The following is a 15,036-nucleotide window of genomic DNA, read 5'->3' as shown; positions in this document are numbered from 1 at the left end:
AAACTTCCTCTCTTGGATTCTTTTTGTTCCGACCCCTTTTTATTATTTACTCACTTTTTCCAATCTTCAAGCATGAATGCATTCAAACACATACCCTTTCCTCTTTTTCCAGCCCAATTTGCTCTTGATTCTCCTTTTATCCAGGTTTCAGCAGTGGCCACATGGAAAGCCAAGAGAATTCCTGATGACATCCCCTCAGAGGCCACTGGTGGCATTCCTCAGTGGTTCTTCTTTCAGTAGAATGCAGGTGTTGCAGGGGGGAGATTGCCATTCTTCTCTCCTAACCCAAAGCAGATGGCACTTATAGTAGAGGTCCCACGCTGATACTGCAGAAGTCCTTTGTGACCTTTATTTTTGTACCCCTTGTCACTTTTGAAGACATCGTTTATCTCCTTTCTGTATTTCACAGGGCATTTCTATATGAGAACATAAAATTTCACACCCTTGTGATGTTATGTTTCAACAGGTTTAAAAATGTTATCTTTGAAATCAGTCCAACAGAAGAAGTTGGAGACTTTGAAGTGAAAGCCAAATTCATGGGAGTTCAGATGGAGACGTTTATGCTACATTATCAGGTGGGTGTGCACCAGGTGTCACCGAGAGCTCTGTGTCTGAGGTAGTCGTGTTCTTGTCCAGATCGACAGGTAGATAGAAAGGAAAGCCATTTGGGGGAAGCTGTGTACGCTCAGCGGTGAGCCAGGCTGAGAGGAAGGAGCTGTGTCCGATTCTGTGTTTGATTTGCTCTGGTCCTGCTGAGAGCTTCTGCAGAAGTGGAAATCTTCAGAAAGAGGTTATCCGAAGCCCCCGCTTAGCATTGCCGCTAAGTTAAGCTGATACCTTGGAGTCGAATAAAATGTTAAGTACAAATCTTGACTGTACAAAATTGTAAGCCTGCTCCGTAGCTTGACATTTTCTTTCTCATTTTGATCGATAGGTGCTTAAAGCATCTTTCTGACAAGGTGTGCATAAATTGCATCTTTGTAAACGGAATCCCATTTTAAATTCAAAAAGAACGCTACAGTGAATCATTTTATCATGTGATTATCTCTAAGTTTTATTCTGCATTATCGCTAATCTTTATACGTTAAAAAATGCCAGGGCATTGGGAGGATTCCTAGGTACTATGCAGACATCTTTAGCTTTGCGTATGTAGAGCTTCAGAGTTGGTTCCCATCTCATCCCTTGCGCTGCTCCACATGCTGTATTTGTCACACTGGGCAGGCACCTTCCTCTGAACATGCATTTGGGTTTTTGTACAGGTCGCTCTCCCACCCTTATTCCTCCATCGTTACTGAGTCCTTTCATGTGCGGAACCACTCCTGAACGAAAGCCTCCTCTGAGCACAGCTGGTTTTCTCTTTGCTCCGCAGCCTGTAGAAGTAGACTCTCTTACTGTAGTGCCCACTTATTTTCCTCTCATCCCCTAGACTCTTTACAAACAGGTAGTGTTGCTTTGTTTTCTTCTCAATGACTCATAGACCTTCAAAACATGTTGGCTGAACAGATGTGAAATGATTTCGTGATGCACATAGCTAACTCAAGTACTAACATAAAAAGATCCTCTTATTCCCTCAGTTTCACCAAGTGCATATAGGTCGGCCAGTCTGCCTCAGGTAATGTGTTCGTTCCTGCACAAATTCATGAAATATGGAATGACTGCCAGGTGCAAGGTATTAAGTTAGGCACAGGTGATGCACCAGGATCCTAGTCCTCGTGGAGTTGCTAGGATTTTTCCAAAAGATAAATTGCTTGAACTTTTGGGGTCCTTTTAAGCTCTTAAGACTCTTGCTTTCTCATCACCACTGGAGTTAAGGGGTGAGGCAGCTCAGATTTTTCCTCAATTCGTCCTGGAGTGTTAGAGTAGGGGGAAGAGCAAGGACTTTGCAGTCCGATCCAGATTCAGCACTTCATTTACCATCTCCGAGTCTCATCTTTAAACTGGATAATAATCACGCCTCATAGGATTTTTGTCAGACTTAAAAAAGACACTGTATAATGTGCTTACACAATGTCGAGTACATGGTAGACAGCTAATAAACATTTAGTTCTCTCTTGTCCCTTGCCTTCAGAACATAAAAGCTTTCTTATGTGAAGTAGAAATTAAGACTCCAGTAGACATCGTTGAGGCAAAATTACCATCCTTATCTTGTTTTCAGTGATTAGTGTATTTCATCAGGGATCGAATGAAGTGCCTTCACCTTCTTCAGGTTGACCTCTATCACTTGGACAGACTGGAGACATATAATTGTAACTTCTGAACTAAAGAGCGTAGCTGTGTCTGATAAGTGAGCATGCTGCTTTTTCTCTCTGTTTTGTATATTTTGATATGAGCCACATGACTTCTTAGCTCCAAATTCAGTGACCAGCATGTGCCTCTGCTCGAGCTCTCCTGGTGGCTGTGCTGTGGGCAGGTCCGTAGCCAGGAACCCTTTTCTCCGCCTATTTCATACCTGGCGCACAAGGCAGGCTTCATTCCTTCTCTGTCTCTCCCTGCATTGTGTCCTTTCGATTCTTGTTCCACAGACTTGATTAACTCTCACAATGTTTTTCTGAACAGGACCTGCTGCAGCTACAGTATGAAGGAGTTGCAGTCATGAAATTATTTGATAGAGCTAAAGTAAATGTCAACCTTCTGATCTTCCTTCTCAACAAAAAGTTCTACGGGAAGTAACTGATCATTTGCTGCCAGCACAGAAGGATGAAGGAAAGAAGTGCTTCACGGTTACCTTCCTAGGGCCCTTTTTTACCCACTGGAAGCAGAGACCCAACCCACACGGTGCTCGATACACTCCCAATGCCACATCTTTAACTCTTCCCTCTCTGACTGGACATTTGTAGCCCCCTTTTCATAGCGAGATTGTATTTCAGGCTTAGTCTGACCCTTCTTATTCCTTCATTTTCTTCTGTCACTTAGGAAGGAGTGGGAACTTGACCAAAACCTATCTGTGTTGTTTATAATGGTCTTAGAGGTTGCATTACTATATTGTAAGCTTTGGTGTTTGTTTTAATCTGCATTAGGGATGGTGGGATTTGAATTCTTGTTATTTAGAAGTGGAAGCTGTTAGCACCAATGACATACATTGATATAAGACACAATCAAAATGTCAGATTACCCGTAGTTCTTCGGCTGTCATTTAAAAGTGAAGTTCCTTCACAGTAAAACGGAAGGATGTGGGGTATCATCGCTCCTCTTCTGTTTTGTTTCCCTTTATAGGCAGGAGCTAATAGAAGCCACTGTACTGTGTTCAGAGGAAGCATTTCTAGAAAAGGGGATGATATCATTTTTAAACTTTACCATCAAATTTGGACACTTCTGTTAGAGTAACTCTTGTCATTGAATGGTAGAGTCCCATTGATAAAATTCGGCCATTTAGGTGGATTTATAATGGTCTGTGGTGTCCCTCCTCTTTGAGGTGTCTGCTTGTCTGCTTCAGTGCAGAGATTGACTGGTTCAGGAAGATGGCCCACTTTGTCGCTGTGATAGAGGAATGGGTTAGCTTAGCTTAGGATATAATTTTTTTCAAAGCTGTTTTATATCTTAAGAGTGCCTTATTAAAGTGTAGATTTATTTCTTAAAATGTGGGTGATAGGAATTTTAAAGATTTATATAATGCTTCAAAGCCATTAGAATATGGTAAGAAAAGGTTTTTTAAAATGGGCTTATCTGTATATCTGAACTCTTAAAACTTTCTTATAGCTAAAACACTAGGATTTGTCTGCAGAGTCGCAGAGATAATCCTGCCTTAAGTAGATGGAAACAAAAATAAACAGAACCAGCCAACCAACGTTACACATGATATCAAGTCTGTTTCCCCATTTTTTTCTCTCTCCTCCTGCCCACACTGCTTTTATCTTATGAGCTCCAGTTTTCTGGGTTTAGTCAAAAAATTCAGTTCTAAACATTGAATTTCTAGGAAGTTTTTGTTCTTAGATAAAAAGTCATACTTTTTAAAAAAATCTGTTTATCCAGGAGAACAGTGAAATCATGCTACTGAGCCTCAATTTTCTCTGATATTTTGGTTCAGTATTCTTTTATCACAAAACATAAAACTTAACAAAATAAACTAACATCTATAAATTGATCTATGTATATTTAAATACAATAAACTGTTTTGTCAATAACAAATTATGTGATGTGTCCCTATTACAAATGTAAGTGCTGGAGACGTGTTTTTCATGATGCACTGTTTACTCAGTCAGGTCCATGGGTGCAAATGTACCCACTGCAGGCAGACCCCTGGCAGGTGAGGTGGGGCATGCCACTGACGGAAGGAGTCTCCGCTACCCTGACCTCGTTTTTTGTTGTATTTTGGAAGATAATTTTTTAGTAAATATTTTTCTTATATTAAAAGAAGATGCTATTGCAAGTAGCATCGCCTCAGAAACTGGGACCAATGCTTTTACCTTGAAGGAGGATGGATACCCATCGCGCATGTTTGTCAGGTTCCAAAGGCCACACCCATGACCGACAGTGAGCTGAGTTTACAACTCCTTTAATAAAACATGATGTTTCAATTATTTGTAAGGATTATAGTTCCCTTGACACAACATTTAATGCAAAGTAGCACAAAACGCACTTCGAGAGTTTTGATGGTGACTATATATTGAATTGTAGTTTTAATGACATTGAGAAGGCCCGGGTGAACTCAAGTGGCATTGAAACAGTGTAGTTCTTAGTCCTTTTATTTATTAGCTGTAGCGTTCTCCACCTTGTCTCTCTCCTTCTATGATCTTCTGTTCCACCAGCCATCGTGACATTTATCATGAATTTACCTCCTCCCAAGAATTCGGACTGCCTGCCCATCAGATTGTTGCCGCACACAATTGCCTTTGTATCTCTGTATGAAATAAAAGGTCATTTGTTCATGTTTGTGTTTATTTTTTCTCAGTTTCATTGTTAGCAGTTCCTGCTAAACAGAGTGTTGACTAGAGTGAGATATAATAATTGAAAACAACCCTTTATAATCTTGAAGGAGCAAACACAAATCAGCTATCAAATCACTGAATTATCTCAAAGCGATTTTTAACATGTGAGTAGCCTTTTTAAATGTAATATGTTTAAAGTAGCCTCAACATAAAAAGGAATAGGGGGTGGGAAGAACAAACATCTCTGAGTTCTGATTGGCTAATGGCTGAAAGTTTAAAATTGCGGCAACATTTAATATTAAGTGACGATATAAAATAAGGGGAGGAATTGAATAATTGTAAAGTAAACGTAAGTGAAAACTGGGAGGTGATGGTCTGCGTGAGGGCTGGCTATGACCCCACACGCCTCTGAGGAAGAGTGACGTGCGCACCTGGGCTTCCCGTAGTGAGCCCTCGTGGATGTTCCTCTTGAGTCTCACTTTTCTCCTTTGGAAATGGAGATAATGCTCTCTGGCAGTGTGTTAATGAAACCTGAAATAAGCTGTATTTTAACAACTATGCTCTACATTGCCCTGCAGAGAAATCAAGGGACTTAGAAAGGTGCTTATCAAGGTATCCTCCTGTTAAATAAGGAAACAAGGACAAAGGGAAAATAGAGGAAGGTGAGCTGGATCCCCGGATGAGGGCCCTAGAGCCCCCTGCTCCTGGCAGCGCAGCCACAGCAGTGCTGCTCACACTTTTAGGCCCCTGTAAACCTGAAGAGAATTGAGGAGAATACCTCACCTCCCTCCACCATTTTCACTTTGACATCTAAATTTTTCTTTGAATGTTTAAATTGTAAAGTTTATAATTGCCAACATATTACAAACTGAAAGATAAAAATGGCTTCGTTTTTCAAGGAATCCAGTGGAATGCCTCATCTATTTTAAAAGGTATGTGAGCAAAGATCTTTGTCAGTTGGAAATTTTATCTCTTTTTTTCCTTCAAACTCAGATTTCTATTCTACTTCTTTCAGAATTTTATCTTAATGTAATATTTTAAGCATAAGTCTTATTTTTAATCATCCTGTCACAATTACCTGTAATTTTGTTTTATTTCCTGTGACCATATGGCCAGTAACTCAATCCTGAAAGATATATATGCATAGTTATTGTTAGTACATGTTTTGTCAAAGCAATGTTATATATTGTCTTGACAGAATTCTAAAAGTAAGGTATTTGAAATGCATTTCTTAATGAGATAGATGAAGGTTTAAGAAACTTATGGATAAATACTATTCTTGGTAAAATGAGATAAGGGTCCTAACCAATTCTCTTCTGCTTTTCACTTTTATAAATGTAAGCTGAGAAGTTTTGCTGTCATAATAAGCATATGGAAATGGAAAGTGTTTTGTTATAACAACGTCGCCCATTTTTGACTGAATTACACTCATAACTTTTTGACTTAGAGACAACTTGTTTAATCCACTCTGCTAAAAATGCTTTGGGAAACTAGAAATATTTTAATACTCCTTTGGTATCACAAGTTTAAAACTTTTTTATTATGAAACTTCTAACATATAAACAGAGGGAATAGTATAATGAACTCCCATGAGTCCACCACCCAGTCTCAACAGTTATCAACACATGGTCCAACTTTTATCTCTACCTCTATCCACACCCCCCTTGGGTTATTTTGACAGATCCCAGGTATAGTATTTCAACCATTAATACTCCAACACAGTGTTTCTCAATAGAGGGAGCAGTTGTTCCCCCAGGAGACACTTGTCAATGTTTGGAGATATTTTTGTCCTAACTAAGGGGATGCTACTGGCATCGAGTGAGTAGAGGTCAGGAATGCTGCTAAACACCTTAACCAGGCACAGCAAAGAATTATCCAGTCCACAGATATCAATAACACCAGGTGAGAAATCTCATTTTACAGATACAGACTTTTAATACCCAAACGATTATTATCACACCTAAAAAGTAACTTTTAAATATCAAACATGAAGTCAGTGTTTACATTTCCCCAGTCATCTTTCAATTGCCTGAACAGTCTGTACATTTGAGTCAGATGGCAAACAAGGTTCACACGTTGCATTTAGTGGCTAGGTCTCTTAAAGCCTTTAATCTAGAAATTCTCCCTCTTTTTTTTGATCTTGCAGTTTATTTGATGTAGATCCTGTATAACTGCATTCTACATTCTAACTAAGGTTTTTACTACAGCCATGTGGATCAGACTCAGCTTCAACCTTTTAAAAGCAAGACTATTTCAGAATTCCCATTGTTCACATCAAGGGCTTATCTTTTTATGCTGTAAATAAAGACTGGTCATTGGGTTCAAGTGTTGCCCACTTGACACAGTTTTTCATCACATGTCACATGGATTCAGCAGCCACGAATAATGACTGCCTAGATTTATTTCATTATAGGTTGCAAAATGATGATATTCTCAGTATTATTACTTCATTTATCAGAATTCTTCTAAATTCCTGTCATCAACTATTTGTTTGATTACCTTCGAGAATATTTCTACAGGAAAGGAAGAATATTCATACAGGAAAAGATGATGCATGCTTCCTTTATTTACCAGTTTTCAGAATGAAGTTCCCGAACATCCTAAAGGTGACCAGTGAGGTGGTGGTGGTTTTTAATCATATGACTGACTCCTGGATTTTTAATATATTTGATGTCTTTCAATCTACTGCAGATTTTTTTTTTTTTTTAATGCTCAAATTGTCCCCTCATTGGCCAGTAGAAGACCTTCACAGTGGCTGTTGAGTCCTCTGACATGACCCCAGCAGTCTGTGATAGCTTCCTTGCTTTTTGACATGTGTTTCAGCCTCACCCTGTTATTTTTCTCACTCCGGACCTGGAATCAACCATTTCTCTAAGGAGCTCTGGTTCCTTTTAGTGGATGGTGTTTAGAGAATGGTCTGGGTGCCATGGGTGCTCATCACTATTAGTTGGTCATTGCCTCTAAGCTTTTTCAATGGAACTAGTTTTGTTTTTTTAAAGAGAACATTTCTTGAGTTTATAATGAAACAAGGTATTAAATAAAATGCTTTTACCTTAATAGATGCAGCTCTATGAAAGGGGGGAAAAAAAGCGCCCTGATTAATAGCGTTCACCAATTCTACGGCGTAAATACTCCCCCATAGCTGATTTCAAGCTCGATGTTACTTGTCACTGAGTGGAAAGTTGGGGAGAGATTCTAGCAGTCAGCTCTTATGAGCCAGCACTACTGATTTTATTCCCCAAATAATAGGGAGCAATTGTTGGCTTTTTAAAAGAGCAAGAAATGATCAGATTTAGGCTTTAGAAATGTGGAGGATGCATGGAACGAGGAGGCAAGAGTCAAGGCAGCTTGTGCTAGATGTCTCTTATTTGTCCCTCCAGATCCACTATCTTTCACTCTCCTCTGTGTCTTAGAAAGTTGGCCACATGGACTCCCTCCGTCTCTCTGCCACCTCTGGTTGGGTTTGTTCAGAGGCAGGCACCACAAGGAGCTTGGAGTTCTGGAAGCAGATGAGGTAGGATTTATTCCTCCAGGTTGCTGTGAATTGGCTGCTTCTCTACGTAAGGCCAGCTCTCCCCCAACAAACACCCTTCCCAATGGCAGTAAGCAGTCCCTCAAGGCCCAGAGCGCTAACAATCCCTTCTGTAACTAGCCCCACAGGTACTGCATTATTTCCAGACCCCGCCCTGTCTCTTTATTAACCTTTCCTCAAATTACCAGTTTGTGCTATATGTTTCCTGCTGGGACCCTGATAAACAAGTGGACCAATTAAGGTCTCAACTAATGAGAGAGTTGGTGGCCAGAAATGGAGAGTGGTTGTTAGGATGGAAAGAGAGGGGGTGAATGCTGGAGATACTTATTAGGAAATAGAGTTGATTTACTAAGTGTTGGGGGAGCATTGGGCCAGCCAGTGCTCCTCGGAATGGTTCTATGATCAAGTAAGTTCGGGAAGTGCCATATTCATTCCATCGTTCTACTTGCAAGTCATGACGCACATGAGCACGTTAAAAAGCTTTGAGAAATCCATAGTCAAGAAACCTGCTTACATCCTTGTTACCTACCTTTCTGCAAACACGTTTAATTGAAAGTCCATACCTCCTACTTTTCAGGAAACTCCTGTTAGCCGTCTATAAAACTCATTCCATGGAACATACTCCAAAATGCTGGCAAAAGAGGCTAGAATAGAACCTGACTTCAAGCTTTCAATAACTAGTAAATATTACTTAGGAAATTTTAAAAAGCCAAAAAATCCTGATAGTCTCTATTTTGCTCCTACTTATCTAGAAAATAACCTTTGACATGACTATGTACTAATGTATACTTGATAAACTCATTGTACTTGCTCATAACCACGAGCTTTTGTCCCTGGGGAAACACATTCCCAATTTCTATAGGTACAGAAGCACAGAGATTAGGATGATGAAGAAAAAATGTGGAGGTAGAGCTTGAAAAGAAGCAGAGAAAGGATTATGGGATAGAAATTAAAGGATAATTTCTCTCATAAAAAGCCAACTCAGAAAGAACTGGCTTCCAAAACTAAAGAGAACCAGTGCTCAAAGACCCTTTTCCATTTAAATAAAGCAGGATTGCTTGGAGAGCTGGCTGGTTTCTGGGGCTGGACAAGGTGAGCCTGAGTCTAACTCATCTTGTGCCCAGAAAGAAAATAAAACACTAAGAATAAAGAAAAAGGATGAGGACATGTTAGTGGAGGGGACAGAAGCCAGCTTGAAGGTCAAATCTGGGATAATTTGAATACAAAAATAACTAATGGATTATAACCTATTGGATAAAATAAGAATTCATGATCTCATTCTGATATAAATAAATAGGGAAAGGGCAAGAAGAATCACTGATGGATGCTGGAACTAGTGGGTGCATTTTTTGAGTAACAAGATATTTATATAGTCTCAAAGTATCTCCAAGAGTCTTATTGATTATAAAGGGAAAAAAGTAGAAACTTTACAGGGTGACATCACCTTACCCAAATGGTCCAAGCTTAATGCCAGCAATGGGACAACTCGATATCATGTGCCTTGTGATTGATAGACTGAGAAGAACGCATCCTTGCCCCTGTACCGTTCCTGCCCCAAATGCATAATCTGAAACTAAGCAAGAGAGCGTGCAGGACAAACCCTAAGTAAGGGACATTCTATGAAATACCTGGCCTGTCACTTCAAAAATGTTTAGTCACGAAAGACATAAGACTTGAACTGTTCTAAATTAAAGGATGTCAAAGAGGTGTGACAACTGAATATAGTGGGTGATCACTATATTCCAGTGCTTTAAACAAATTTATTTCACATAAGTCTAGAGGAAAAACAGTTACAAGTGTTGGTTTAACTACTCAACAATGTCAGAGTTGTTTTCTGTCTTCCTGAATACCGAATTTGTTTTTACGCTTTCTCTTTTCATGGTTGCATGATGGTGCCAAAGCTCCAGGCATTACATCTGTATTCAAAGAAGAAAAAAGCTAGCTGAAGCCGTGTCCCTTTTATCTGAAAACCAAAGGTTTTCCTAGAAGCTTTCCCATAGGCTTTCGTTTATGTGTCAATAACTAAACTGGTCATGTTGCCAACCCCATCTGTAAGGCCTAGAAAGTGGCATCTGCCTTTCTAGTCTGCAGGATAAGCCTGGAGGGAGCAGTTGCCATACCAAGAAGTTGAATGTTCTTAATTTGAAAACTACAGGCCATATTCTTTGACCCCTTCTGTGTTTCCATTTTTAATGGGAGCAATTCTTAAGTCTGACCCATAGACTACCAGTGTCAGAATCATTTGTTATAAAGGCAGAATCCTGGGCCCTAGCCCAGTCTGCATAAATCATAATTTTGGGGGATGGGCTCCAGGAAAATAAATTTTAAACAAGCACCTGTTTTCCAGCAAAGTGGTAGACAAAAGTAAGAGGAAAACTTAGGAAAACATCTAGAAATGCTGTCTAAAATGTAAAAACTATAATGCCTAGTTGAGCTCGTTAGTCATGTGACTAAAAATCAAATAGTAAACATGATTATCTGTCCCACTGATCCAGTAATCTAAAAACAAAAGTTCATACTTTATTCAGATTTCCCTAATTTTTACCTATTCTTTTTCTGTTCCAAGATACCACATTACACTTAGTTATGTCACCTCAGGCTCTTCTTGGCTATGACAGTTTGTTTTTGCCCACTTGGTAAAAGATCTTACATGAGTCAGGGAGTTAAGCCTGGAGCCCAAGCCAGGACCCTCAAAAGGATTCACCCTCAGGTGTGTCGGGAGAGGAAATCCTCTATGGGCCCTGAACCTTCTTGGACATTCTGGTTGGTTACACCACAAATGCAAAGCTATGATCATTCTTTACTGGGACATTTCTCAGGGTTGTGTTTGCGGTGAGCATCTGTGAAGGCTGAGATAATACTTTCTTCTGAGACAAAGAGTAGGTTTGTTTCTCTCCAGTAACAGAATCCACTGCATGTGTAGGCATCCATCTGACCCAGGAATCTCACGCCTCCTGCCAGCATCCATAAAACAGTAACGAGTTAATCTACTAGCTTGTACGTATGGTAAAATCCCAGCCTGAAGTGGTGAAATCTACTGCTGGCAAAGTTAACAAGCTTGATGCACTCAGCTAGCGCTCAGGGTTTCTTTTGGGAAGGCAAACAGAATGAATATTGGGAGATAACTAGCAACCTGTGCTACAAACTATATTAAAATATATTTTAAAACGTTTTATTTCCAGAAACAAGGAGTCTATACATATCTGGTGTCTCTGTCTTAATTATGAACAGATAATCAAAAACACCAGAGGTTTGAGGAACGCTTCTAGACAGAGACCAAAATGAGCAAACTAAAAAAATAAACTCAGACAAAAAAGAGACAATGCACCAAGTAGATGTAAAAACAGAAATAACCTATAATTAATAGGATATACACAAAATGAGTACAGCATGCTATTAAAAAAGAAACTCAGAAATAAGGAAAGAACAGTTAGAAATTTAAAATATAATAGAAATAAAAGTTTAACAGAAGGGTCGAAGGATAAAGTTGGAATTTATCAGGAAATAGAACAACAACAAAAGACAAAGCAATCGGAAATAGGAGAGAAAAGATAAGAAAATCAGAAGAGCAATCTAAAAGACTTGGTAACTGAACGACAACAAAAAAGAAGAAAATTGTCAAAAAGATAAGACAATATGCTAGAACTGAAGGATACGAGTGTCCAGTTTCCACACATACACATTGCCCAGCACCATGAACAACAACAAAAGCTCCACACCACGGTACATCATCATGACCTATCAAGAACACTAAACTTTCAGAGAATGGGCGGGGAAAATCAAACAAAAACAACAGCTCTCAAACAACCAGGTCACCTCCAAAGGAAAGGAAAACAATGTGAGTGGCCTTCCAAGTAGCAACAGTGGAGAGAACGCGGGGAAGCAGTGCAGTCAAAGATCTAAGTGAAAAGGATGGAGAAGACTATTCTCGCGCAAACTACGAAGTCTGAGAGTAAAGTAAAAATATCTGCACACGCAGTCTCAATGATTTTATTTTTTGTGTACTTTTTTCCTCAGGAAACCATTGGAGAGTGTACTTCACTAGAATGAAGGAGTACACGAGGCCAGAGAACAAAGTGGGATGCAGGAAGCAGAGGTCAGAAGACAGGAGGTGAAGAGCCCCCTCAGGATGACGGTGAGGGACGAGCCAGCCCCACAGCAGTGCAGTGGGCCTGCAGAGCAGCCAGTCCAGGATGGAACAAGAAGGAAGGTGCTCTAGGAGAGAAGTTGCTCCCAAACTCCATCATTCAGATTCAATTATGTCTTTCACAGTTCTTTCAGAGAACTTCAGAAAGAAGGCACCAAGGGGAGCAGAAGGGCTGAAAATACAGATATTATAAATCGGAGAGTTTGGGAAAGGATTTATAATGGGTTGAGAGAAATCTAAGGAAATAAAAAATGGAGGCAATTTTTAACTCCTCCGAAAATCGTGCGAAAATGGAACTGTAGTACACTGTGTAAATACTAAATATGCCCCAAATTATCATATAATTACATTGAAAGAATGGGAGCAGAGAACATCATATTTTTGATGGGGATGCAAAATAGCCAAAGTATCCTTTTCCATAATAGAAAATGAATAGCTAATATCTATGGTTAAAAGGAAAAAAATCACAAAACAGCAGAATGAAATTATGTACCGTGGGAATTGGGAATTCTTTTTAAAATGATAGCCCTTGTTAAACTAGTTTTAAGCAATTCACATGTATTTATTTGACTTAAAAATTAAAATACTTAAGTTAACCATAATAGAAATGGAATGAATATCTTACAAATCAATAGGGGAAATATAGAAATTAAAAATAACAGTCATTCAATGCAATAGAATGCAGATGTGATAGACACCTATATTGGTGAATTGGTGAATGAATATAGTAGGTTTAGCTTGGCACCCATTCCAGTGTCCGGCGATAAGCTGGAAGGCTACAACTACAATGAGATGTTATTGCAGCTCGGATTCTGGTTACAATTTTGGTTCTTCCAGTCAAATTTTCTCCTTGACTTGATTGTAAGGTAGAAGTGAGGCAAAGCCTATGTGTGTGATGTTTCTGTTGGTGAGGACTATTGTGGAGGTGTCTGATTTTTCTTCAATGGCTTCTTTTGACAATAACTATATGGTTCAGGGACTGGCAAGTGTAGTGACAGCTTTCCAATTCAAGAAATGGCTTCCAGACTTTAGAAGAGGCAGTGGCTCCTTTGGTGGGCTGACTCTTAAAGTCATTCCTGAACTTGGAGTTCAACTTGGAGTCTGTTTCTTTAGCCTTCCAAACAAGCCCTTAAGCTATTTTATACCCTGTAATATCCTTTGTACTTAAAGTATATAGAATGAATTCTGTTCTCTGAAACTGAACGCAGATAATATAACAGGAAATCAGAAAATAAAACATAAAAAGCACAGTAAAGAGCACAAAATAAAACAGGAAATAAATCCAATTATAATTAATAAAAGAAGCTAACCTAGCTAATAGAGATACATTCTCATATTAAATTTTCTAAAATATTCAACTAGATGCTATACACAAGACACATGAAAAACAATGAAATACTGCACAGTAGTTAAATGAGTCAGCACAAATGAATCTCAAAAACAATGGTAAATGAAAAAAGTTGCAAAAGATTATTCAGCATGGTGTTGTTTTTGTAAGATTTATAAACAACATTTGGTATTTCATATGCCGTGGGTAGATCCATACATCAGATGTAATAAAAGTATAAAAACATGAACAAGAATGATATTCACTAACTGGAGCACCGTGACTAGGGAGGAAGGAGAAAAAGTAAGAGTGGGCTTGGTTAAGTCTAATTTTGTATTTCTTTAGTAAACACCAAGTAAGTGAAGCAAAATGTTTTGAAGTTTCGTCTTGATAGTGGAAGACGTAGGTCGTTAATATTATTTTCTACACTCTTCTGCATGTCTCTAATATTTCCTGATTTACAAAATACAAACGCACTCCCAGAACTGCCCAGGACATCTTTATGCACGTCAGCATTTATACTGAAGTGGCTTCTGGACTGCAAAGGAAGGAGGACCGTGCAGACCAATGGATTGGTTCTAAAAGGTGAGGGTGACACCTGGCTGGAGCTGGAATTTGCGGAAGCCACAGTTAGACTTGTAAAGAACATGGAAAAGGGGCCGCTGCTGAGGAGCGAAGAGGGCGGGCATTGTGTGTCGAGTTGGTGCAAATCAGAGGAGATGGTTTTAAAAAGATCCAGATATAGTAACTTTGCTTCGGGTTGGCCTGAGCAGACTGTCAGCGAAACGAATCGAAGGAGGGAGCGGGCTGGGGGCCGGAGAGCGGGACAGATGTTAGGCCCGCAGCGTGGGAACTAAGGGAGAGAACTGATCAAGCTGAGGTCCCCCAGATTTCTCCCCCTGAAGTAAACCATAACTGGTGGGAGAAGGGTGTTAAAACTGTTTTGTAACGTAAATCCAAAAGCCAGGCTGCCCCAAACCGGAGCGTTTCAGCTTCTCCCACATGTCGGATCCGTTGGCTTTGCCGACGGGGGTTTCCTCCGGGTCTGCGATCTGTGGCGTGGGGAGTCGAGGGAAGCCCTGCGTCCACCCGCGGTGTAGGGGGGGTGGGTGGAACCGGGAGCGGGCGGGCGAGGTCGCGCGGGCGGCGCGGTGGGTGGAGCCAG

The 15,036-nt window shown here is 39.8% G+C and overlaps 1 protein-coding gene across 1 annotated transcript in view; it reads left to right on the top strand.

The window, feature by feature from the left end:
• Positions 1–4,865, top strand: part of IQGAP1 (IQ motif containing GTPase activating protein 1) — a 79,729-nt gene extending 74,864 nt beyond the window's left edge. Inside the window, exons 37-38 of the mRNA XM_006905287.2 lie at positions 467–575; positions 2,557–4,865. Coding sequence (XP_006905349.1) covers positions 467–575; positions 2,557–2,670 — 223 coding nt within the window. The 3' untranslated portion in view covers positions 2,671–4,865. The remainder of the gene's footprint in view (positions 1–466; positions 576–2,556) is intronic.
• Positions 4,866–15,036: the final 10,171 nt, after the last annotated feature.

The sequence above is a fragment of the Pteropus alecto genome, unplaced genomic scaffold (genome assembly GCF_000325575.1).
Source record: "Pteropus alecto unplaced genomic scaffold, ASM32557v1 scaffold60, whole genome shotgun sequence".
In the NCBI taxonomy this organism is placed as follows: Eukaryota; Metazoa; Chordata; class Mammalia; order Chiroptera; family Pteropodidae; genus Pteropus; species Pteropus alecto.
The sequence above is the reverse complement of the archived record's forward strand: the minus strand, read 5'-3'. Positions and strand labels throughout refer to the sequence as shown.